Source organism: Myiozetetes cayanensis, unplaced genomic scaffold (genome assembly GCF_022539395.1).
Source record: "Myiozetetes cayanensis isolate MyiCay16 unplaced genomic scaffold, myiCay2020 scf3, whole genome shotgun sequence".
In the NCBI taxonomy this organism is placed as follows: Eukaryota; Metazoa; Chordata; class Aves; order Passeriformes; family Tyrannidae; genus Myiozetetes; species Myiozetetes cayanensis.
In genome coordinates, this window is record NW_026087521.1 from 42,938,327 (window position 1) to 42,965,942 (window position 27,616).

Below are 27,616 nucleotides of genomic sequence, written 5' to 3' on the forward strand. Positions count from 1 at the left end.
AACAACATCCTTTTCATTTATATTCTTCATTTACCATCTGAAGTGTTGACAAAGGCTGCTGAATGAGTGGTTTAGCATCTCTTTCACAGTATGCTATCAAAGATATTCAATCAGCTGGTTAATGTTCAGCTAATTCCTGAAGTGGAAAGTAAGAAGGGGAATACCACATTGCTAAATAATGAACACTGGAAAGTTTGGACACTGCCAAATATCTAGTTTGTCTGGTTTGATAACAATTCTAATCACAAGTAGTGAGAAATCATAAAAAAAAGGGTAAATAATAAACCGCAAAGAGCATTAAACATAGGGAAAGGTAGTAACTAAACAGATGAATGAGTTCTCCATTATAAAATTTTTTGCTTTTAAATCACATTATCCACAAAATTCTTCAGCCCAGTTTCCTGAGCAAATTACCCAATTAACCACAACCAAGCCACTGCTGCAGTAGGGTTAGCTGACAGTATGAAACAACATTTAGCCTGGAGCAGACTTCCCAAATCTATTTTTCACTTTTGTTAATGCTGGGGTAGCAACATCTCCTAACATCAGCTCATCAAGAAGTGTTTGCATGCTGCTTTCCTGAGGCACAGCTTGTGAACTTCTGCCACAGACAACATCAGTTGGTCAGTCATAGATAGCTAACAGTGTTTATACTTATGCCTCAAAATGCCTTTTGTAAGGAGATTCAGAGGAAATGAAAATAGCATGGAAGATATTTCTCATCTTTTTTTAAACCACAAAGCATTGAGATGCATAAACACACAGTAATACTCTCCTATGCCTATTAATCTATTCAGTTATGTAGCTGTGATAGAGACTAAATAACAAAAGTCATGGAAGAACTGTCTTTAACCCATTAAGAAATTAGTGTAAGCATGGAAGAATCTTAAAATGAAAGAAAAGCATTTATACAGAATGTAATCCAATTCCCATTTTCATGGTATACAGTGATACCTTCACACCTGCAAATGACAGGGGTAACATAACACATTTAGGGTGTGCCTAAATACTGCTTAAATGCTAGACATTGCTCAAGACCCCCAAAAAGTGAGTTAAGTTTGGAAAAAGAAGTCACCCACCCATGACCACCTAGACTTGAAAACAGTGAAGTATTTTGGTAACCACATTTGGAACTGGCAATGTCCCTACACACTCTCAAGTACCCAGAGGAGCAGCTGAAGGAACCACTGCGTTAACACTGAGTAACACAGAGTTGAAGCCTTAAGTCTAGTGTACACCCACTGTCCATCAAAAGACCGGCACTGGTTTCACCAAACATAATAGCCTATCAACTAGGGTGCTCACTAACAAGTGTCAGGCCTGGGTTAAAATTTCTATAACCAAGGTAATTCCAGCTCATGGGAGTTGGGCTCTGTTCCTCTTGTATCTACATTCTTATTACCAGAGAATCATTTAGGTCAGAAAAGACCTCTAAGATCATCAAGTCCAACCATAACCCCAGCACTGCCAAGTCCACTGCTAAACCATATCCCTAAGTGCCACATCTACACATCTACCACTGGAGCTACTTTCCTATCTGTGATGACTTCCTGGATAAAAGGGGCAAACTAGGTGTACACTGGTATTCCCAGCCCTTATTTTTCAGAACATTTATGCATTTTATACTATCAAGCCAAAATACAGAAAAAAATACATGTTCACTGAAGAGGTATCAGAAGGTTTATGTGTATCCTTGCCTCACACATGCACTCCCATTGGGCACCTTAACTCTGGAGAGCTCCCCAGTCAACATGTGAGTTTTCTTGAACGACATTTTGGCAGTACATTGAACAAAACGTAGGCTAGCTCCATCTCCGTGAGTCACTCCGCTGGGGTGAGACACCTAAAAATCTCTGGATCACACCCTACATGCTTTATTATGATTACAAAATACAGTTGCATACTTTTCTAGTGACTGAAAACACTCTTCATTTTTTTTTAAATAATGACATGTAGTAGGGAGCATGATAAAAGTAAGCAATGGAGTATCAGAGCGATTTATTTAGGTTCTGATTTAAACACAGACTATAGAAATGCTAGTCACTCTTTCTCAGAATAAATTTTGGAGTATTTTAGATGAGATATACTTGAACGTATATTCAGTTATTTATAAAACGTAGAACACTTTTCTACCCAGTTCATTATATAATATCTCAAACACGTAATATAGGAGTAATTCAAGGGGTAAAGTGGAAGGAAATTAAAATTTTTTTTTTACATATACGAGCAGGGAAAGGTGCCATTGTTCCCTACATTCAAGTGAGTTTGACAGGCAACCTGCTTTCACAGCTGTTTGATCTTTTTGTGACAATTCTGCATTTGCCTTTCCATGATTTTCCCAACCATAGAACCTCTTTTCCCACACCTTTTCTCTCACTTGCTTACCCATATGGCACTCCTGAAATGCCTAATGATAACTGACAAGAACAAGACTTTTCATCTAATCGTTCATTTGGGGGCAGAATGCTAAAGCAGCACTTGCTAGACTCTGTCAGCCACGTGTGCAAAAGCAAAGTCAACTGTATTCAGATCCTTGTAGACCATCTCCTCTTGTAAAGTACACTCTTAGTGAATTGGAAATAATTCTATTCAGGTCAATGGATAAAAGATAGTCCCAAAGAAACAATTCTCTAGTTCTGCCAAGTTACTCACACCTATTTCCCGAGACAGAAAAATTTAAGATATATAGTCTTACTGTGCTGAGAAAATGATGAATCACACCATTTTTTCCCACCACTCAGATCTTGGGAAAACTAGGAAGCTGCTTAGAGTATGTGCCAACTTCATTTCATGCAACCTCAGGCCAAGTGCTATCATCCTCTACCCCTTGCAGCTCTTCTCCACAGATGCAGAAGCAGCTGGCTGCTCCAGCCAATGTGTTACTGTTGTACTTGGTAAGGTGCACCCAAACTCCTGCTGAGTTTGGTTTGTGTGTTTCAGTTGAAGCCAAGATGAACATGATAAGCAAGAAGTATAAATTGATATAGAGTTTGCCTTGCAAATCATTGCAATCCAGGTATTTTGTAATTACATCCAGTAAACTACAAAAGTCTTCTTAATGTGTAAATTAACATATTTATTTTCAATCCCTGCAAGGATACCATTGCAAAATATTTGGCTGTTTTAAAAATATAGGCTTTGGCTCTTTAAAAATGTTATCTGATCCACAATAAATTCTGTCCATTCTTTAATCTCACTTGACAATCAGGCAGCTTCCATGCATCCTAAATCTGTCCTGGATGACAGCCAGTGAGTTTAGTTCCCAAATACTGGCAAGCAAAGTTACCAAGAGATAGGTAATTATATGTGAATGTTGCCTCTGGAACTTGTGTTAATGGCATCCATATAAGTATTTACTGATAATAATCTATCAGGTGGTGTTCTAGTTCTGTAAAAGAACCAGGAGTTTTAAAGGACAAAAGTGTTTCAGTTATAAAATTCTGTAACAATCATCCAGGATTGCTACTGAAATTTTTCATTTTTCTACCCAATTTTAGAGTGATAAAGGCCAATACTTACTTGTTCTATTAACAAAAACACTGAGATTCAAAATATATGCACAATGAAAACAGAAATAAGCAGAAGATCAGACTTAGCTGACTCAACAAAACCTTCCATAAACTCCAAAGAGGAAGCTGTCTTTTTTTTTCCCTCCTGGGAACTTATTGTAGAGTTTTCTAGCATAGATCCAAAGGTATTTTTAAGTAATTGAAAGGGGAAGACAGTATAAGGTACAAGGTTATCTTTGTAGGGAGGACAAGCTTCTCACACTGTATGGAAATGGATGATCTGACTTCCTTAGGGAATGAAAAGACATTATCTTAAATAAAGTACTTAATTAAAGATTGTTTCTAAAGATCTATTTCAGAGGTCTTGCTTGTTTGCCAAGTTCATGCAAAAAAAAGTCCACTATGCTGAATATTCTTTTGAATTATAATGAAAATATATACAGAGCAAACTTTTTTAATCTTAGACCTTCAAGCACCAGTAAAGAAAATGGAGTAAGACTCATTACAGAAATTCTGCACTGGATCTTTTCCATCTGCTTTAAGGTACCTGGAATTCAGGTTGGAAGAACTATTGCACTGAAAAAATAGATGAAAAAAAAATATAATTATCGAGAAGAGTGAAAACAACAGCCATTTTGATACTGGGCATACACTAAAACTCATGTATATGATGAAAATGTCCTCCTTGGTACTTCATTCTCTTCTGTTTCTGAACACTGAATTTTTTTGATAACACCCCTGATAGGTGCTATATCTTTATAGGGATACAAATTCAGAACTAATTTCTCCAACCTGCTTGATATGACACCTCATTATGAAAGGATAATTTCTGAACACAGACAAAAACTAGATGCCAGTATAGTCGAGATTGTGTTTCATCCACCTCTCTTAACTGTATTACATCCTTACAATTACAAGCTTAGATGTGATTAAAGGACACTATATGAATCTCTTGGATATGCTAACACCAGTATAAGCTTTGACAGTGCTGATGGGTGATAATTTTTCACATCAGTATTGCACTATATACTGTGAGATAATTAATTTCCTGACTTTTTACAGCTGCTGTCTACATTGGTGGTCTACCAGGGCATTCAGGGTCAAGTGAGAAACAGAGGTTGCACTAATGATATGGTTAGCATCATGATAAAGATCATGCAATTTAGCACCAGCCCCTCACTCCCTCTGTCATTGTGAAGATCTCATGACCAACATCAGGCAAATGTGGTACTCTGCGGTCCATCCAGAAAAGCTCTGGCATCAACTACTACCTGACTTACAACATACAGGGAAGTTCTCCTCAGCAGGCATTCAGAAGACTGGTATTCTTGGAGCATAAATCTCTTCACTGGCTATCTGCCATCACTCCATAGCAGTATCAGCTTTCAGAGTCACCGTGGGTTTCAGGTAACTCCTGGAATAGGTAGGTTCCAGATAACAGTTCTGTTATATCCCACTCCTTTGATAAGATAGAGTACATTTTTAATAGGACTGGAGAAAACCTAAGAGGGGAGGAGTAAAGTGGGAGTGGAGGTAATAATCACAGAATCATTTAGGTTGGAAAAGACCTCTAAGATCATCGAGTCCAACTGCTAACCCAGCACTGCCAAGTCCACCACTAAACCATGTCTCTAAGCACCACATCTACATGTTTTTTAAATACCTCCAGGGTTTAAGAGTCCACTTCCTTGGGCAGCCTGTTCCAATGCCTGACCACCCTTTTGGTCAAGAAATTTTTCCTAATGTCCTATCTAAACCTCCCATGGCACAACTTGAGGCCATTTCCTCTGGTTCTACTGCTTAGGAGAAGAGATTGACTCTCACCTTGCTACAACCTCCTTTCAGGTAGTTGTAGCAAGTGATAAGGTCTCCCCAAGCATCCTTTTCCAGAGGATAAACAACCTCATCTCACTCAGCTGATCTTCATGAGACTCGTGCACTAGATCCTTTACCAGCTCCACTGCCCTTCTCTGAACACCCCCCAGCACCTCAGTGCCTTCCTTGTAGTGAGGGGCCCAGAACTGAACATAGGGTTTGAGCTGAATCTTGGGAAACTGTCCCAGATCTTCACTGTTCTGATGCTTAAAAGCTTAGTGCTGTGCAGTCTTAGTGTATGACAGTGGTTTTTACCAATGTGGCAACGCTGCTCCTTTGCTTATATATTTTTACTTCTCTCTTTCTGGTTTGTTCTCTTCATGCACTTGTGAATATCAACCCTACCATCTGAGTCTTTTTTATGCATAATTATAAAATCCATTTGACTTTCATTACTTCATGACATAAAAAACAGCATTACCACCCCCCAAAAAAAAAAACAAACGAAAAAACACTCATGGAAAATAAACAAAGCATTCTCTTTCTCTCACCTCTTTTCAGATTACAAATTGTACTTATTTATTCTCTACAGTACCTTAGTTTCACAGGCTCTCCTCTCTCCTCTCCAGCAAATGTAAGTAGAGGATTACCCTAACTCTTACTGAGTATTATTGCAATTGTCACAATGGACGCAGTATCCAGCCAGGTGGCTGCTTTCTAAAGTGAAGACGAGCAAATCAACAGTAAGTCACGTAACCTTTAAATGGGATCGCTCCTCATTATTCAGAGCAGTTTCTTCCATTGATAAGTAACTGCTGACTTAAAAGGTATTCCAAATTTACTTTCACAAAAGCTAGTTTCTTTGGATATATTCCAAACAGTAGCACCTGCATCAACTTAAAAAGGTTCGAAACAGGAAATGAGAAGTTTTTACTTTGATCCCCCAAAACCTCAGCTGACGAATTTCAAATTCTGATGTAACACTTATGTTGGTGAGAAAAGTGATTTTGTATTGTGAATAGTGTCATGGTTTAACCCCAGATGGCAACTAAGCACTACACAGCTTCTCATTTACTCCTCCTCCCCAGCAGAATCAGGGAGAGAACTGGAAGAATAAAAGTGAGAAAACTCATAGGTTGAGGTATAAATAGTTTAATGGGACAGAAAAAGAAGAAAATAATAATGGTAACAACAGTAATAAAATGATTAGGATATACAAATAAAAAGTGACGCACAATGCAACTGCTCACCACCTACTGACCAGACAGTTCCCAAGCAGCAGTTGCCCTTAGCCAGCTTTCCCCCCCCAGTTTATATGATAGCTTATCATGTGGTATGGAATATCCCTTTGACTACTTTGGGTCAGTTGTCCTGGCCATGTGCCCTCCCAGCTTCCTGTGCCCCTCCAGCCTTCTTGCTGGCAGAGCATGAGAAGCTGATATGTCCTTGACTTAGGGTAAGCACTACTTTGTAACAACTAAAATCATCAGCAGGCTGTCAACATTATTCCCATACTAAATCCAAAACACAATACTATACCAGCTACTGGGAAGAAAATTGACTCTATCCCAGGTGAAACAAAACAAAACAAAAACAAATAGATAGTTAGCCAGGCTTATGGTCAAAGTTTTCAACATCAACTATAACATCCATGAAAAAAGGTCATTCTGGTTTTCCATCGCTTTAAATCTTGGTTCTTTTTGGAAATACTTAAGGGATATTTTAGGTTTCCTTCTGTCATCAGTAGTGACACCTAAAATTTTGAACATAAGTAATCAAAGCTGTTAGTAGTTCTTTCAGAATTCAAAACATACTTTTACAAGCACTCCTCTAAACCTAAATGATTACCTTGGGGCATGTAACAGGGATGAAAAGTATTTTGCACACCCTGATCTACTCAAGCCAAAGGGAATGCCAGTACATAACTTAGCTGCAGAAATGGGGCCAGGTTATGGTCTTCCATAGCAAAGCCTGAGTTTCTGCTCCTTCTCACTAATTTTCATTTCATTGAGAAATTTACTATATTCCACATAATGTCTAATAATGATGTGCTATTCATGATTTAGAAACATGGTTTTACAGATTTAATGCAATGTTTTACAAGTATCTTGTAAACGCTAAGTCAATAGAAGACAGAAGACCTTAGTATGTGCCATAAGAGAATGAATGAGGAAAACTCAACATAACAGTGCCTCATTTATTAGAAACAGCTTGAGTTTTAAGATAATACATAACCCTTTCCACAGCACATTCTGTTTCGAACAACATGTGTTGTTAGGCAATGAAGTCAGCTTCTGGTTCCATAAACAGCCACTGCAAACATTTTAACAATAATCTATAGTCAACTTTTACAAAAGCTGCAAAAAGTTTCAGGAAGACAATTTGTCAGTGGAAAAGATTACAAGCACCTACAGGAAAGCCGCTCAACGGCCAGCATACTGAAAACGAACAAAAGTGAAAAATGAAACCTGTATCTCCTGACTTTGGTGCTAAGTTTTCAACTTCTTTCATCAAGAGATATAGGAAAACCGCTGAGGACTTTCAACATGTTGAATTCATTTGTCGCAACAAAGATTCTGTTCTTCTTTGTACATAGCATTTCTTGGTACAGTAGTTAGCTAACTAAAAGCTAGCATAACATCTGTTGGGATATCTCCCTGGGAAATGTGTAAATTTAAACCTTACCATTCAAAAACTTGGAGCCCATAATTCCATATTTGTCAATAATCAAATGAAGTTTCAACTAGCCCTTCAGAAACATTACTAGGCTTAAATTCTCCCTAAACCTACTTAAAAGGATACATTTTTGAGGTTTCACTAGATGTTGATTTTGTACTTATCACTGTACCTGGCAAGCTGAGCCATACATACTAGTAGTGCTCCAAGAGATGTTTGTGAGAATCGTGAAAGTTTATCTCAGCTGTTTCCAAATAACACAGAGGAAAAGAAAATCAGATTTAAAACATTTTCTGATTGGGGAAAAAAAACAAAAAACAAAAAACACCACTACTTTTCCAAGATCTTGATTTCAACTCCATTCTCTCATATTTTTTTATGAAGGCTACCCAGTAAATAATTTTACTTCCAAAAATGCTCTAAGCTCTCAGACAGCATTTTATTTCCTACATAATTTGAACTGTATGTCTTCCTATACATACTCAATACCAAAGTGAACAATTTAGCTTTAAGGTAATGATCTGTAAAAGGATAGTGCATTCTTACATTTATGTTGTTATTAGAAAATAAGTGCATTCAAAATGAATCTGTATTTCTTTATGAAAAGAATATTTATCCAAAGTGATGGACCAATAGATGAGATTAATCTCAAATGCCTTGAAGCTTGTGGGACTGCTGACAAATCAGGTAAGTGTACATCAAATTAGAAACTAATCTTCAAAACATTTAAGTATGCTTGCAAGACAACGTAAGCACTGGGCAGCCAATAAGCCATTTACCTCAGCAAGCTGGAATTAGACACATTTTGCCTTGTCTTAAAGTAATTATGCTCGTATATTAGTAAGAAAAAAAAATCAACTACATTTTTTTTTCAAGTTTTTGATCTAAACTGAAAATATTTTCATATGTCAAAAATGTCATTGATTTTCAAGATTTACTAAAATGCATCATGCCATTGTTATTTTTAATTTTAAAAGTTCTTTCTAAAATTACTTTCCCGAATCATACATTTTTTTTTAAGAAAGCAAATTGCCAGAATGGCCATTTTAGGACTTTCAATCCACATGTAAGATTTTTTTTTTTTTCCAGGACAATGAAAGTTGAACATGGCAAAAAATGGGATGGGACTGATTAAAATGCTTCCTTTAACACAAAAGGTCAATGACTTCATTACTGCATCAGAAAGCCAAGTACATTTTTAATTCCTATACACCCCTAAAAGGGGACAACACACTTTTAAGTGCTTTTTCCTGTTGATACCGAAGTGCTGTACAAGAGTGTCTTGCAGGGACAGTACATGGAAACTCCACTGTTTTTCAGTGACTAGAGCTATGCAACACGACAATTCTGCATAAAATTTTGAGTTCTCACCATTCATAGTCACATGCTAAAAGAATGATCTTTCAGTATAAATGTCTCAGCTGTCATTATTTTCACATGTAATTTGAGTTCAGCTACAACATATCTTAAAGTGTTTTCCTTTTCTCAAAGCTAAAGGCTGAATTGTTACAGATGGTAATTTTGGCAGATGGTTGTATGAAACTGAGTTTATAATTAGGCCAAATCTGACTGGTACAATTAAGGCAATGATGATTTGGAAAATGAGAAGTGTCAGATTGGTACACGATCGGTCTGGTGGCCAACAAAAACTGAAGAAAGTTGATCATTAACATTTACAGGATATATTGTCTATATGAAAATTTCTTCCTAATCACATGAATTAGAAGATAAACAACCTTTCATGCTCAGAGTATAAACCCAAGTAACCATGGCTTTTTTACCTACTTAAGTGTGTAATCCCTTTTTCTTCACTCGAGGTTAATGAGATGGTCTGAAGCAATCTAACATCTTCCTGCTGCTGAGAGAGGGCTCTCAGCAACTCCTTCTCCACAGCTTCCCTCCCTCTGACATTCACCTGACCCCTAAGCAAGTCAGTACATTGAAAGACAGTGATGAGCCAATTCAGCTCAGAGACAAAAAATAATCCCTGAGGAATGAGGGGAGGAGGAAATGAGATGTGCAAGGATGAGAATACTAGGACTACCCATTTTTCTGGAAGTGACTCTCAGTCACATTTCAAGTCGCATTATATCTAGTGTCAAAAACCTTTCCAGAGTGGTAATTGTGTGTGAAGGTAGCACTGCCTGTTTCAGTATCTTCTGATTTTCAGCTGTGTTAAACATTTATTTGTTCTTATACCAAGGAAGGATCAGTAATATCCAGCCATCCTTCTCTCTTCTATTTCTTGCATATCATTCAGTAGTTTCCTGCCATCAACTTTCAGTCCCCTTCATATGCAAATTGTTCCCACATAATATTTGTGCTTATTTTAGGACTCCTATTTCTGTTATGCTCTTTTTTCCAGTGGGAAAAACAGAACTTTTTCCAGAGTGGCTGATGATCACCATCATAAAAGTATTCCCCTTTCAAATTTCTTTCTGTTCCTACTGCATCCCAATATGTTGGCTGATTTGTTCTAGTATGGGTACAATACAGGGATTTTTCACTCATTTTTCCTGAACAAGTATTGCTACAAGAACATTAAAAAAGAGCTGGTAAGTAGCTTTTCTAACTTTTTGAAACTGCCACTCTTAATGTAGTTACAACTAGTTCAAAACATTTCTTCCAAAACGCATCCCCCTTGCTCTTCAACACAATGAACTCCATTTGCCATCATGCCATCTGTTCTCCTGTCTTCTCTAAACCTTAACAAAGTTCCTCAGAATCTCTTTTAGTTTCAATTAACCTGAGTAACTTATGTAGCTTGCACATATTGTCATCAATCTGTGAACCCTCTTACCAGATTGAACTATATGAGGTTACTGACAATTAGAGAATATTACCTCTTAGGTTTTTGCCATGCTACAAATTAATGACTTAGTCCTACACTTGCTTTCTGTCCTAAATAGTTTTTTCTCAAAGTGTTATGATAACAGAGATACAGTATGGGGCTACTTAGGATTTTTTTCTTTGATCGTTTAAAAAAAAAAAATATCTAAAAAAGTAATTTCAATTCTTTCTTCTTATGTATGCATTTTGAAACACAAAGATTTTTAGTGCATTGAAAAGGTTTCCTTTATAGGAAATGAGCTTTTCTACTCCTTTCATTGAACTCTATTAATACAGAGTTTCCATCTTCTTTCTACCAAGTTTGCTGATTTAAATACAGCAAGATCTGCTGACAACACAACAGTAGAGGCAAGTTGGTAAGAAAAATTCTTTTAAATGTAGTCACTAACCCTAAAGACAAGAACTAAGAGTTAATGTGTTAAGAGTTACTATATACAAAAAAAAATTAAAAAATAAACACCAAGATCACCTATTTTTATAAAGTTAGAAACACCTTGCCTTTACACTAAATTTAACCCAATGTATAATTTATATAACTTGACTTTTAATTTATATCCTCCCCCAAACCTTAGACCTGTACACACAAACTGTATTTTTAACATCCTGGTGGTTTGTGAGTGGGTTTAGGGTATTTCTTTGGATGGTTTTTTAGTTTGTTTTTGGTTTTGATTGGGGTTTGTATAGGTGAACAACTACAAACTCCATTAAAGTGCATCTGGTATCAGTGTTTCCCCACAATTCTCCTATGTTTCCAGGGAGAACAAGCACATTCCATGATATATACCAATATGTAAGTGCTCTCAGCTTACAACAGAGACATAGGATATATTGCAGCTATCTTCGTTGTCACAGAATTGTGTTCACAGAATTAATATGAATGTAGTTCAAATGCTGTCTGGATGTTTTTGCTTGAGTTATGCTAACTAGAGAGAACTGTAAATATCTAATCCTAAATCTGAATCTGCACTTATGGTTTTCCTTAAAAAACACAGAAATTGGGGGATAAACATTCTGAAAGAAGTTGACTCACTCAGTTTGCAGCTCGGTATGACTATGGAGATGCAGATATAACTGGACAAAAAAATAATCTGAGAAAAAAAAGCTCCCCAAGTCTGTACAATTTTGAAGAAATATAAATGTCTATTAGATACAGATGCCTATAAAATATAATTCCATTAAACCAGTAACACAGTACTCTGAATTTAGTTAAATACACTGACTCAAAATGTTAAGTATCCTCACTGCATCTGCAACAATACAACAGAATGCAACACCTTGACAAAACTACTTTTTTTACTTTAATTTTACTGATAATTTTCATAGGGGTTACTTACTAAAAAAACAGAGTTTGAAATTGTCTGTAATGTGATTATACCCTATAGAGCTTTACATTTGGTCAAAAGTAGTGATGTGGATTAGAACATGCAGTTGTCAGTAGGGAAATAATTCTGGTACATTTCAACAGCATCCTTGTTACAGATGTGCTAATAGAGAAACTCATACAAATATTGACACAACAGAATATGATTTCTTAGATTATTTTTACACCTAGTTCTCAAATGTTTCCTAGGATCACTCTTATTAAAGAGCACACTTTAAGTTGCCTGGCCTATTATAAAATCTCTTTTGCTTCCTTGATTAGGAAAAGAAAATATCAAAGTCACAGAAAACATAACCCATCATTAAGAAGACTCATGTAAATCTCCACAGAACATATACTTTTTAATGTATATACTCTAAAATTCCAGTAAGACTAGTATTTTCATAACTGATGACATTTCTTAGTAAGTTTGAGTGATATTTGTCAACTCGTACAGAAAAAAAATTCTTCCCAATTTTGTAGGAATTGTGCCATTTACTTTGAAGTAAGTAATAGAGTATGCATGTTGAGAAGACAACTATCATAATGAATAAAGCCAAAAAGAACATAATTGTTTGATAATTAGCACTTTAAACAGGTACTAATTCAACAGTAACTGAAATAATGTTCTTGGATGCAATGGACTTGTTTCAACAGAAATAAATCAGATTTTAGCAGGATAAAATAGATTACCTTCACATATGTCACCATTTGTAAATGTCAATAACATTACGTTAAAGTGGAAAATGGCCAAGAGTTCTGTAGACAATCTGACTATTACTGGCAAATGTCTAGTTGATCCCTAAAACCTGTGTGTGAGAAGAGAAAGGAAAAGAGACAGGAAATTCACTTTAGTTGATTGAAAGAACGTTTTAGGCCAAAATTTTTTAAAGGTCAAATGAAAGCACCAAATCAAGTATTTCTGACTTGGTTAGGTAACGAAGTTGAACGATAGAGGGGAAAGCAATAACAATTACTTCTAAAAGGATTTCCTTTGGTCTCAATAAGTATATGACTGAAAAAAAAAAAAAAGAGGCAGGAATTTTCTTAATATATTAAGAAAATTACTGACTTCACAGAGTAAAAGGTATTGTCTCTTCTAGAAATAGCAGACCAATATTTCAGAGGGCTCCTCCTAACTGTAGTAATAGCTGGTGAGTGTTGTAATACAAAAATACAACACATCCCACAGAACAGTGGATTCATTCTTATCCTGAGACACTTGGTTTTTAAAGATGCGATAAAATACAATAACAACAGGTTATTCAGAGGACTAATATTTGAAGTGGGCCTCAAAAAGATACTAGGAAATAAAAATGGCCACTGGATAGACTTCTATGAAAATATGTAGAGAACATTTACTACAGATGAAGCTTAAACTGCATGGGAGAAAAGATGCTGATACACACCTTCAGTATTTTAGATGCTAGAAGTGCTGAAGTTCTATTATAAGAGGTGAGAATGCTGACTTAAACACATAGGTGCACAAAGGAAAGGTGCACAAAGAAACAGAGTTAGTTTTTTGTCTTAAGGGGGAGAGGAGAGAAACTTGCAGGATAACCAAGCATCCTGTTTAGTAGCCTGAAACAGGGCTTTCACTGCCCAGTGTTATCCTATCAGTGGAACAAATACTGAAGAAATATATCTAAAGTTTAGAACAGACTACAGTTATGGCCAGAATTTTTAGAGACTGCATGGCAAATCTAGGGCAAATTCTTTGCCAGGGATTATAATACAGAAGATCAAAACAGCTTCAGTGACAGTATTTAAACTTACGGTTTATTAGGAGGGTTTGTATTTCCTTGAAAATGAAGCAATACCCATCAGAACCATTTAAACTGGTGTCAACTACAGTGCTGATAGTTATTGCTATTAGAATGCAAATGCAATCCACACATTGCTGAACCACAGTAACTTGAAAAAGGCAGCAATTATGAATACTGGATATATTTTTTTTCTCCTTTTTAAAATAACCACCAAAAATCTCTGTTTATTCAGGAACACGTTTTTTAATCCAAATGAAAGATGGTGCCAAGCAGTGTTATACAAGCTTCCTAATTTCATTTGGCTGACTAATGTTCCTATTCCTGTGTGCTTCAAAGTAGTAAAAGAAAAACAAATCTCAGGAAGAACTGACATTCAGATCTGTATCAGTTTAAAGACATAATGCATAGTATTGTCTGCTTGCCATTTAACGCAAAAGACAAATTTTGCTGAGTTCACTTAATAACTAGTAAGTGGAGGTTGGAAATTAGAGGGCTGGAACTTAGGACTTCTTTACAATAGACTATTAGCATGTTTAAATTTCAATCTCCCTAAATTTCCAAGCACTTATTTTCATTTACTGAATTATTTTGCATATATACAGCACATTATTAATTTAAATGTATCATGCCTGACTCCTTAGTACCATACTTCTATTAGACCACAAAAGTCAGCACCTTGATATCGTACTCCCATTTTATACACAATTATGAAATCTTCATAAAGAGACAGGAATTTTTTTGAATCAACATGAAATGGAGGAAGAAACTTCCCTACACACTTTAAAACCTCCACATTTACAAGCACTGGTACAACAATAAACATTATTTTTGGTTTTTATTATTTTATATTATATATTATTTTATATACATATTTTATTTATTTATTTTATTATATATATTATATATTAATATAATAAGGTTTATACAAACTTTTTTATCAGTGTATTATTCCATATTTTCAGTATGTGCTGTATACACATCATTAAGTTCATTCTTTTGTACAGAAGCAACTGTAACAAAAAGAGTTGCTCCATGGTTTGTAGAGTTCATTTTCTGTTTTTAACACAGATAGATAGATTGTCAGGACATGCACAACTTAGTTTCACACTCTGATTTATACTGTCAGAATAACTTTTTCCCAAAAGTAATTAGAAGTCATGTGTTCATTAACAGACAAAAGAATCCATCCAGCAATGATGTATCATGCTGCAAACATAAACAGAAGACATACCTTGGTCTGCTCCTACCAAGGAAGCACAAGGTAGTGAGGAAAATTACAAAATAGTGTCATTTATTTAGGAGGAAAGACACTGGAAGATTATCAGTACAAGTAGTCCTGACTACATCGAGTAGAAAGATTTCCAACATAGCAAATGCAGAATGTAGGTCCGCAATAAATATACTCATATTCTTAACATATTTCTAAAGCTATACTTAGGGTGATTCTTAAAGTATATCTAAAGAAGGGATGATAGAGCTAATTGGAATAAACTTATCTCTGGCCTTAACTGTCAGTGAACTGATGTCCCTGGAGCTGATGTTAACAAATAATAACCAAATAAACAGCAGAGGGCCCGCTAAATAAGGCACTGGATGAGGGTTTATTGTCACTGAGACAGTTAAGGTGACTGCATTGAAGCCAGGTTCAATCACATAGGACTGGCCAAGCCACATGAACAGACAGGATCAACAGACTGGTATTTTAAGACTCTGACTAGAAAATGCTTAATTCTTTCCGAATGGAGGTTCAGAGGGTGGCATGATTCACAATCTGTGAATTTGGACTAGTGGTCTGAAATACAGTCCCCCCACATTCCTAGTTCATATGTAAGCCACCCTCAAGACTGAACAAATAAACCTTCAACATAACAGCTTCAATAAGACAAACTAGATAGTAGAACCTTCCTGGAGACCTAAGAGGCTACTCAAGAAAAGATGTGCACCTATCTCTCTCTCACTTTAGTGAGTATGCTCATGCAAATTCTTCTAGATTAGCTTTTTTCTGTCCGTATTGAATCAAGGTTGTTCGCAAACCCAGAGGTGATCTCTGTACACTCATTGTGTTGTGACAGCACAGCCTAAACCTGCAGGCTTTGCAGAGCATCAGTCTAAGCTAAAGCATGTAGCCCACCTGTGCCCCAACTCCAAGACTACCAACACACACCCCTCTCTAACTTTCTAGCTCTGCTGCCCAAAATCAGTGAAAAGCCAGTGAAGGTAGAATAGTACTGAGATACCCAGCCAGACTCCTGGAAATGCTTTATTGGAACATTAAGAAATACAGTGTGAATAACTGTTATACAGGTGGGAGAAGGGGTAGCTTTTGTGGCTTGGGCTAAATATGATCTTGAGGGTCCTGAACCTGATCTTCTCCATCCAGTGGGTTTTACAACCAAAAAATGAAGAAAAGTAACCAAATACTGCAGTCCCTGCATGCTTACAAGTGCTCTTTAGCAGCAGAGAAAGTTTAGTGCTAGGAGCTAAGTAAAAGCTGCATCTACAGAGGACCTGCTTGAGAGATCCTTCCAGGAGCACTGACCACAGTGAACTAGTAGTCAGCTACTGGGCCTGCAAAGGAGGAGCCTGCACTTCATTCCACAAGGCTGCACCACCTGGTCTCACTTTTAGTGTCACTTCAAGTGGTGATGAAATAGTTGACAGCTCAGGATTTACCCACTTTGCAAAACAGTGTGCTCCAAAGCATGGCTGCAAAGCAGTGACAACCACAAGGGCCTTCTTCAGGCCATACCTGCAGTGACATCTTAGACCTGATGCTATTTTCACCTTGCACTAAAAATTAGGTCTGCTCCACACAGCAACAATAATGGTAAAATACATATAGAGCAGAAAATTCCTAATTAGATTTAAAGTCATTACCACATCCATCTACCTTGTATAATTTAAACATGGTTTAAACTGAAACAGCAACCAATCGTTCACTCAGTGTATATTAGATAACAATAGGAAATTAGATGACAATTTATTTCCTATGTTAATGTGATCCAAAGTGTGCATTAATCTGAATTCCTAAGACGGCTTGTATTTAGACATGCAATAGAGAGAATGTCTTCATTAGCATATCTGCTGTCATCAATCTCTTGATATTATGCATGCTACCAGCTTATATCAAATAAAATAATTCACGCTATTTTTGTTTTCTCATCTTTTCATTCACATACTAATAGATGTCCGATACTATTTACATTTGTCAATAAGTAAAACCATCTAGCAAAGAAGTTTGTATTTCATGTGCTCCCTACAGCCAGTTATTTCCACATCAGTGATATTTACAGAAGTTGGTTTTGCAGGTTTACATATGACTGGGTAGGCAACACAAGCACTGGACAAACAACAAAATTAAAGAGAAGCGCTACCCTTCTCCACTCACCTTACATTTGTCCATCTCCTTTTCCCATAAACACATGAAGAAAAAAACCAACCAAACAAAAAAAACCCCAAGCGCTTAAAGCACTTAAAAGGCTGACTAACCTCAGGTTTGGGCGAAAACAAGCACTTTCGTTTTCATGTCAGCTCCCACAACACTCAAGTGGAATTGCGTAGGGAGATTTTTCCTGCCCTGCTTCAAATAAATGGGTGTTGTGTTTACATACTGCATACTGAGCATTGCCCGTTCAAAGCCAAGGGCTGCATCTTGCCAACTCTTAACTTTTGTACAATATGGCGATTACATGAGCCAGCATACCATTAAATCACATAACAAAGCTTGGAGAATGGCACTGTCAGCTTACAGAACGGTACCTGAAGGACTAACATTCAGTGCATAAAAGGAGAAACTAGATTTCAGTGCAATGGCAGAACTGGGTCAGTGGCCTCAGTTTAAATTACAAAGCCAAGTGCGAAATAGTTCACAAAGATAAAAACTTGCAGGCCTACAATACAAACAGGAAGAAAAAAAATAAATAAAAAGATCACTAAACATGCCTTACAAAATGCTTCCCCCCCCCCCTCCCCGCCCCACTGTTTATTCTCCATATGACTCTTTATTCCAGGATGTTCTTTCCAGCTGCAGTACTCACAAACTGTCATCCCTTAAGCAGAGTCAAAATAAAGGGATCAGAGGAGACGTAGTCCATTGCTCAATGTGAATAGCACAGCATTTTTCTGGCTCCAGCAAATTTTCTTCTATCTAATGAGCAGCAGATCTATACCCGTCATGAGCTCCAAAAGTCTTCCAGTGCTTAATGTTGATTTTTTTTTGCAGAATAAGCAAGAAAGATTGGTGATCAGAGCTCACTATTTCCCCTAAAAGCAAGCTCGCACCAAGGTATCGGGTATCTGCTTTGCATTTCTGATTTAGCCTGCTCATGTGAAACTGGAATGGGCAATTTGTGTACTAATTCTTTATCCAGGTATTGGTCCAAAATAATTTCTACACAGGCTTCCACCTCAGTGACACAAACATACTATGGACAAGATAGCCTAAGAACTACTAGCAATAATGTGCACATTCAGAGGTAAAAAGCTGAGTTAAAATCAAAGACATTTTTAATACTGATGTTTCTAAGAGGATGTGCATCTAAGTCACTGCAGATCAAGTGCCTGAACCATGTATCTGTGACACCTTAACATCAGCAGCCTTCAGAGGTACCCCATAGGTGACCCCTCTTTGCAGCATATTTCTTAGTAACTTAATCCTATTTAGATTGTCTTCAAATCAAACAAAGAACAAGCAAATGAGAAAACTGCTACACCTTTTTGCAAGATCATGACACTAGCATCACTCGTCCTGTTTTATACAAAATGTAAAAGGCTGTACAGACAGTGATATTTTATTTTTTTTAATATTAGCATGCAAAAGGATATAAACTCACTTCTGATAATAGTTTTAATTACTAAGTATATAAGCCTGCAAATCCTCTCATTCAAGTAATCCTTCAATAAGATTAATTCATGGAAATAGCCCCATTGAAAAAGGATTTGTATGACTAGACCCTAAATGCTTAATCACATTTTTAAAGACATTACAACTTTACCAAAAAAAAAAAAATCCAGGTGTTGGTATGTTTAAAAAAGAGGGATTATATGTCCATCAAATCACATAGTTTCAAAAACATCACTTCTAGAACTGACACTTGGGGAACATGCTTCCTGTGGTTTCTCAGGTTAACACTGATTTAAACAAAGGGACCAACTGCTCACTTTGAGTTTAGCATTCAGCACGACTTTTCTTTCAGCACTTTCATTGCACTGATGTATGACTCAGCTACTCTTTCAGCTGCACTAGTTATATATTATCCCTGTGCAACATTACCTTAAACATCAAAATCCCTGAGTTATTTTAAGCACTATCCAGGCATTACCAAATCTTTTCAAGACTCAGTGGTGTTGTGGTTTTTGCTTTCTGTACTACGTCTATTGCAGAATATTTTATTAAAAGAAATGTTAACTTCTTTCCTGGCTTCTCAATCCTGTTCTTTTCACTATGACAGTTACAAATCTAGGTAATGACCCAAGAAGCCACAGGACAGCATATAGATTAAGATTTACTTATGTGTCAAGTGGCCCCATGTGCTTAAGTCCACCTTCTTGTACCTGCTTCACTTGCTCTTCCTCTTTGAATAGGGTCTTCATGGTTTTAATGGAAAGTCTTCTTGAAGTATTTCCTGCTCTGATCCCCTAAGAATGATTAATGGTTTGGTATCACATTTGCTTGCTAATTCTTAAAATATAGGAAACAACCCTTTGGAGAAGTAGGAGTCTGTCACTGCGTCCAAAAAGCAGGAAGTGTAACTGCTTGAAGGCTGACAGATGCTTCACCACCATGACAAGAAGCTGTTCCACAGGCTATAGTTTGTGAGTCCCTGAGTGAAGCCATATGGTCCTGAATGCCAAGACTGCCTCTCTTTCCCAGTTTATTGGGAGAGAGGGATTGTTCCTGCTTTGCTCTGAAATTGCAAAAGTACTCTGTTGATTTTTAAAAGTTTACAGTTTGAATATAATAAAACACTTGACCGCCTGCACTCATAAATCCTCATTCATTTGCTGAACATTTTTTCTTCATGAAAGAAACAGCCCTACTTTATGCTTCCATGGGCTAGGATAACAATCTTATGACTTTATTGCTATCCATTCCAATATTAAATGAATTTATATAACTAAACACACATAAACATGGCTCTCAAGACTTTTTAAGAGGCCCTTCACAATTAATAATCTATTCAGCATATTTAAATACACTAGTATACAGGATCTGAAACAGCTTTGTGGTACAAGGCATCTTTAGTAATCTAGTGTGAATACCAGCAATGGATACACACTGCTAAAATTCAGAGCTTATAATTTAAGACAAAACCCCACTGTACTTCAGCATCACAAAAAATAAGTCTTCAGGTTATAACTCCTTAAACACGGGCACATTCTCCAGCGCTTTGGCCAGCTGAGATTTAAATATTTCAGAAAGTGACTATTTCTAATTCCTGTCATCTCTTGAAAAATTATTTAACTGCCCAAAATACTTCAGTAAGGTCTTTCTTTTAAAATATGTTTTATGTCTTTTCCAATGACTGCATGCTGAGGAGTCTTCAGGCTACTGGTGTGTAGGCGACCCAGCAGTTGTCAAGAAACAGACGGAAGCAAAAAGTATCTCGCTTCTAACCAAGAAGCAACGTTGGAGGGGCGGGCAAAAGCCCCCCAGCGCGGAGGCAGCGGTGTGCGTGTCCATGCATTGTTCTCTCCCGGAGCAGTCCTGGCTCTCGCTGGGGTCTACCAGGATTGAGGGTATCGGCACCTTGCAAAGACCAGCCTTAAACTTTCTCCCGTCAGAGTTTCCCTGAGCTGCTGCTTCTTACAATTCTCCACTCGCGTCTGTCCCTATCCTTCTTTCTAAAAAACCGCATAGCATAGCAACTGAAATCTCTACAGAACCTGGAGAAATAATGGCAGGGGCCGACGCCGCGGCACTGAGCGGGACTTCCCGGCGGGATGCGGGAGGGCGAGAGGCGGAATGCCGCGGTTCCCACACCACCCACCCGGCGCCGCACGCTGGGGCAGTGTGCTGGGAGACACTGAGCACCGCAGCCACGGCGCTGCTGCCCCCGATTGTTTCGTGTTCTCGCACTCGCCCGGGTAACACAGACAACTGATTTATTACGGCAATTTTCCCCACTGCCTTCCTAGGTCTCCCAAGTCTCGGCCGACGGTCCGACCGCTTGCTGCAACTTTTCCACCGGCTGCGGGCGCCGAGGGCAAGACCGAGCGATAATTCTTTTCTCCCCCACCCCAGCTCGCTCCCCCAAACCGCTCACCGGCGGCAGCACTTATCACCCCCGGCGCCCCTCACCTCTCGGGCAGTCCGGGAGCCGCAGCCCCCGCAGACCCTCGCGGATACGCACTCTCCACCGGGCGGCTGCCCCGGGCCGCCCAGCCCCTCCGCCCCCGCCGGCCCTGGCCCCGCTCCGCCCGCGGGGCAGGTGGGTGTCCCCAGCCGCCCCCCGCCGCCGAAGCCTGGCCGCACTCACTTGTGCCTTCTTCATAAGGAACGGCAGCGCTGCAGTCCAGCCCAGCCGGCCGTGTGCAAACTCCCTTCAGCGGAACTGTAGCTCCAGCATAATGCAGCAGCCGATAGTCCACGCATTGGGGTTGCCCACGGCGAGCCCCGCGCTGCCTCCGCCTGTCCCGCCGCCGCTCTGCGCGCCCCGCTGCGCCCCCTCCCCACGACCTGAGCGTCTGCGTTGACTGAAAGCACAATCAACCCCCAACCAGGTCTTTTATATCTCCGATTTGCCTCCAGCAGCGGCGGCGGCGGCAGCCTAGGCAGGACACGCCTTTCCCCACCCTCTCTCCCTCCCTACCGGAGGACCGGGAGGCCAGGCAGACCCTGCGGGGCGGGGGAAACCCGAGTTAACTTGGGCGAAGTTGGAGGCAGGAACAAGCCAAGCCTGCCCCTTGCCAGCGCCCGAGGGGAGCGGGGTCGCGGGCGGGCCGCCACGGGGAACGGCGGGCGGGGATGCGGGGAGGGCGGGGAGCGTGCGGGGCGGGGAGCGCCGGGTACGGGCCCCGTGGGGGTGGGTGCAGAGGAGTTCTCCCGCCCGGTGCCCGGGACTCGGCGGTGCCCACGAGAAGTGACCGCAGCCGACCGCGGCGGAGCGGGGCAGGGGTCTCCGGCCTCCCTCGCGTGGGCTGTGGCAGCTGTCAGAGGGGCCGCCGCGGTACCCGAGATCGACCGGGCTGCCGGCGCCGAGCCCTTGGGCTGGGTCCCCCCACTCACACTGGTAAGAAGGGGGATGCCCTCGGCGGGACCCGCCGGGCGCCGTCTCGGCCCGAGTCGGGAGGGCAGCGGGCTCGGAGGCTGGCGGAGCTCCCGGCACTGCCCGATGCTCTCAGCGCAGCAGCCGCTGCAGCGGCACGCACAGCCGGGAGGCAGCCCCGGCTTTGCCATGGCCATTCCAACGCTGCTTTCCCATAATCGGTGAATGCAAGTTAGACACTGGGATGAGCATTTCAGCTGAGCTTAGAAGCTCCTTTTACCTGCTCCAGCCGCAGAAAAAATTGTTGAGCAGTGCCTCCTAACGCTTCTGCTTAAGGTGATCTTGCAGGTTTTTTCACATGCTATTACATTTTGCATCCTGTGTAAATAATGTATTAGTTTTGGGTGTGGAAAAGCGACTCACAACTTTTACTGCGTGGGGTCTTCTGGCAAATGCATCCCAGCAGTAGCCACGGAATTTGAGTCCTCTAGAGAAAGCAGTTCCCGGGTTAATATGGATTAAATCTTAAGCCTGCACTGAATGTAAAGTAGAGCAGTTTATGGAACTAGTATTTCCTGAGACAGTGATACTTGGTGAAAATTTCAAAAGACATTAACACAAAGAATAGTCTGCCCAAGTCAATAGTCATTTCCTAAGGGAGATTGGGTATGCTCTGAGTACACAGTAAGAGGTTTCATTAGAAAAGTTTGTCTAGTTTTCACCTAGAATTAATGATAAATTTTTAAAAGGCTATATTTCTGCCAAAGTAAAGGTGGGCTGTTCAGATACAGAAAGATTTTAAACCCATCCCCAACTCTACTATATATTTGGGTTTCATAGTAGAGCAGATAAACAACTGATCTCTCTTTGCTTCTACATCCAATCCAGAAAAATAGGTCAATATTTTTTTTAAGTATGACAGTACTGATTAATTAATACTTTTTTTTTGTTTCTTGATTATTACTGTGATGAATTAACTTGGAGTTCTTGTGTTACTCTCTGAGCTTCGTCAGAAGCTGTTTTATATATATATATAGGTACTGTTTTATATATACTGTTTTTTATATACATATACTAATAGTCTCTTTCTCTAAAGCAATACACAAGCAGTGAAAGGGAGGAAGCCTGTAACAACAAAAAGCATCAAGTACCTCACTCAGTGAAAGGACAGTTTGTATATCACCTAGTAGTGATCAACCAAAGCAGCTTCCACAGTCTACACATTTAGTAAATAGAGCCAGGAAATTAAAATGTTATGGCGTAATTCCTCCTTAGAACAGATGACCAGTTTAGTCTCCAGGGGAGAAGCCCTGGAAAGTGTGAAAGAGCAGTCTGTCATAGCAGTTACCTATCTTATGGAAAACAGTTCTGGTCTTTCTCTGCCTTGAGATAATGAGCCAATTAAGTTTCTTTACTACCCTGACGTCAGGCACCTTTTCTCTCCATCCTGATCCAACTTCTTGAACCTGCCCTTACATTTAACCAAGCCCAGCTATAGTGGAATAGTGCCCTTTTCTTTGTGCTGGCAATTTTCAAGCGTATTACTGCAGACATCGTCCTCAATTTCATTTGGGAAGTCTTTTCTATGAAGTTCAGAATTTAATAGTTTAAACTCATTAATAACTTATGTCCATAATCCATAAGAAAGCATGATTTTATTAGTCGTGCCCATTTCCAACATAGTACCAACTTTTGACTTACCAGGTGAGAACTGATTAGCTATAGACTATTGATTAGAACTGATTAGCCATAATTCATTGAGTGGTAGGTTTCCAAAGCACAACTGCAAACTTCGTTCAGTCTTTTATGGCCTACCTCATTTGCATTTCTAAATGCAAGAGAGTGAGCATAGACCCCTGTTATATTTTTCTGAAAACCTGTTCCTTCACAGGGAGGATACAGAAAACAGTCTTGATCATTCCAGCTCTTCATAGAATTTAGTTTCACCCATTCAGCAGGATTGTCCTCATCAGGAATACTGTTCAGCATATATGGAAATACCAGCAACTGAAAATTAAGCCTATCCAGTCTAGCATGAATGGAAGACCCTCACCATCTTCTCCAGCTGAGAAATGGCTTCTAAATGCTGTTTATTCTGGAATTTTATAGAATATCTGCAGTGCTTTCTATAGCTCTAGCTATGAGAAGAGTGACCCCACTCAGTCTGTTGATAGCTTGGCTGCTGGCTGAAACAGCTGGAATTTGGGAATATGCAGAATCATATGCAACCTTGGCCACTGAGATAGCTGGATTAAAAAGTGTTCTGTGTCAGCTTGGAAAATTGAAAAATTTATTCTATGAAACCATTTAGACTGTGAAGGTAAACACCAGTGTGTGTGTATTAGAAAGATAGCCCACTAATCCAATCTAATTGATTACAGATTCTGAGCATGTGATGGTTTTGCTGGCTCAGAGACCCAGTCTGTAGCATTAGCTCAGTTAATTCCCCTCTCCCTGGTCTTTTTAAAGTACACAGAGTAGTAAGTACAAGCTTTCTTAACCTACATGAGGCACATAGAAATAATAAGTGTTAAAATTGAGAGCCAAGAAACTCAAAAGATGCCCTCAAACTTCTTTAGGTTTTATTTACAAAAATGCTTAATTGTAGAGGAATAACTTCTCCAGAGAAAAGAAAAACCTTACAAACTTGCAAGATCCACAGAAAATTATATTGGTTACTTTGATATTGAGGAAGTACATTGGGATAACTATCTCCTTAAGACATCTTCTCTGTCTTGGATGCCACAAAATGTTCTAGTGTTATTCTGTGATTGAGAACTCCTTTATTCTAATCTCAGAGCACAACCATAACTGAGTGTTAATACTTTAATATTGGATCAAAGAACATATTTTGAATTTCTAATTGAGCCTTCTTATGCTTAATGGTTACCAAAGTGACTGTTGGTTTCTTCTGAGCATCATACATCCTTTATGCTTTATACATACAACTGAACTTCTACAGTTATTCAATATCACTACTCAGTAAGTCATACCCCACTGTGGAGCTACCTGTATTTATTTGACCACCAAAAGAACAGGATTCAGGTGCATTTTTTCATTCACACGACCTGGCTTTAAAGCTTGATTTGCAAAAGCAGTTTCTACATAACTGATTCTTCATAGTGTATTAGTACAGACAGGCATTTTAGGAATAATATTATAATGAATAATAGGAATAATATTATATGATAAAATCACTAAGTGGCCAGCTCATTTGGCAGACTAATTGGCAGACCAGCTCTGTGCTTTCTGAAGAGCACAGTTGTCTGTCTCAAACACTGTTAGGGCCACAGAAGGACTTTACCATGAAATAGGCACTAAGTGGAGTGGCAGGATGATGCTAACTCCAAGCCTGACAGAGGCAAGATCTGGTTAGTACATTCTGGTTAACACATCCAGACAAAAATTCCCATTGTGGCAAATTGTGTAAAGAAGCAACTGCTCATGCACATATCACTGGTCAAACAAAGGTCATCCAAAGTTATGACACAGATGCCACCTGCAACGACCAAAAATCACTGAAGCCCCTCTGAACATGCCTCCATGGATACCTGGAACTTGGACTGTAATTTAGCCACCACAGTGGGAACTTGAGATAAGATAAAGTCGATACTGTTATCTCGGACCTAGGGGGAGGTTAAAAAGCTCAAGGAGAAAAATGTAGCGCAGATAATGGACACAAAGAATGCAGAATTTATGGGCCACAAGGAAAGCCAAGTCAACAACTGTGCTGAAATCAGCTCAGACTGAGTAAAATGTAGTTCTGGCAGGGGGAGATTGTGACCACCAACTCACGGTCCACCAACCCAAGAAACCTACTGACTCAAGAGAAAAGACTGAGCATGCGAACAAATTAGCATTAGAAGTGAGAGAATCATTTAATCAACAAAAAAAGGAGCAAGAAGTGCAGCATAGGAGTGGATCCAGGTTGCTTCAAACTATTAGCAATCTGTTCAAGAAGTGCTGATGAAGGAGGCTAGAGTTATACAGTTGTATGTAAGATTTATTTGCCCAGAAGGAGCTATGGAGACAAGCAGGTAGAAAAACCTGGAGTGTAGTCTTTGTTGTCACTAGAAGGAAGGTGGATTTTATTTGAGTACCATCCTGCTCTGAAATACTGATGGAGTGAAGGAATGACATATTTTTACTGAAAGCCTAAAAGTTCTTCTGTCTTTACTGGTTTATTTTGCAGTAAAATGACAGTTTAATTTACACGCAAAGGATACTCTGTTTTACTAAAAATCTTTTTGGCAGTGAAGACAAGTCCAAAATAGGAAATTGCACTGATGCTGTTAAAACTCAATCAGGGGCTGTAAAAATATAGCTGCAGATGCTAAAAAGTGACCATTACTTGACTTCCATGAAAGCTTATTCCTACTATTCCTTCTGTATACTATAGTTTTAAACTGGTCTAAAATGAACCTCTGAAGATTTCACTGGCATGGGAGAATTCTCAACTAGAAAAGAAGTAGTGCATGGAGAACACAACCTGGGAAAAGCTGATGTTAATGGAGTTTTGTGATCCTTGGCAATGCCCTTTTGGTTTATGATGACTCTCCGAATGTTAATAGACGTTAGTAGAAATGTGAGGCTCCTTGAAACTCTCGTAAAATTGTGCAGCCACTAAGATTCCAAGAAGATCAGAGGACAGCAGAGTTTCAAAGATGTTTTTGGTCTTAACTCACAGGTTTTTTTTCATGTCTGTGATGAGGGATCTGATTCAGCTGGGATTGCACTCAAAAACACTATATTTTCTTTTGAGGAATTTTTGAGAAAAAATTTTTTGAGAAAATATTCTTTTGAGGTGTGATTTTGAAGGATCAGGGAGACCTGCTGGAGTGCACTGTGATTACTCTGATTGCATGTTTCTGTTTCCTTCTATGGTGAGGGAGGTTACAGGGATGAATGGTGCCCATCCAGCTCTGGTCTTGGCATTCAATCAGAAGGAGATCGGAGTATACATGGGAATGGACAGATCGGCTGTTTTCCAAGCCTCAAGTTTGTGTACACCATGCTGTGGTAGTTGCTACTGGTTATGTTCAACAGTGTTCAGCACAGCTCAATTTACCAGAGTACAAACCTTTGTTTTGTTTCTGAAATGATGGAATACCCAGCCCACAAGAACAATTTACTCTAACTTGCAGAGATTTCTGTATTTGGCTTGGTTGAAGGATTGGAGAACAGTGCTCAAGTCTCTCACCAGCAGATGCAGTTATTAGTCTTAACTCTGAAAAATACACTCTGCTGAAGTCCATCAGCCATCTGCTGTGGAGTGTCCCCTGAGATGCTGAATGAAAAAAGGGCAGTTATCAGATACTGATTTTTTCAAGGTGTTGTAGTTGGTATGACTTCTAAGGATGAAATTTATCCTTGCATTTATACTAGGGGATATTTCAGTATCTACAGGCTTTCGGTCATGAAGGAACAGGGAGG

The 27,616-nt window shown here is 39.1% G+C and overlaps 1 protein-coding gene across 3 annotated transcripts in view; it reads right to left on the reverse strand.

The window, feature by feature from the left end:
* Positions 1 to 21,842, reverse strand: part of KITLG (KIT ligand) — a 56,914-nt gene extending 35,072 nt beyond the window's left edge. For 2 of the 3 annotated variants that reach the window (XM_050324937.1, XM_050324936.1), the window contains exon 1: positions 12,904 to 13,002. In XM_050324937.1, the coding sequence (XP_050180894.1) occupies positions 12,904 to 12,921 (18 nt within the window). In that variant the 5' untranslated portion in view covers positions 12,922 to 13,002. Of the gene's footprint in view, positions 1 to 12,903; positions 13,003 to 21,454 lie in introns of those variants that run through there. The other variant, XM_050324938.1, reaches the window with a different exon arrangement.
* Positions 21,843 to 27,616: the final 5,774 nt, after the last annotated feature.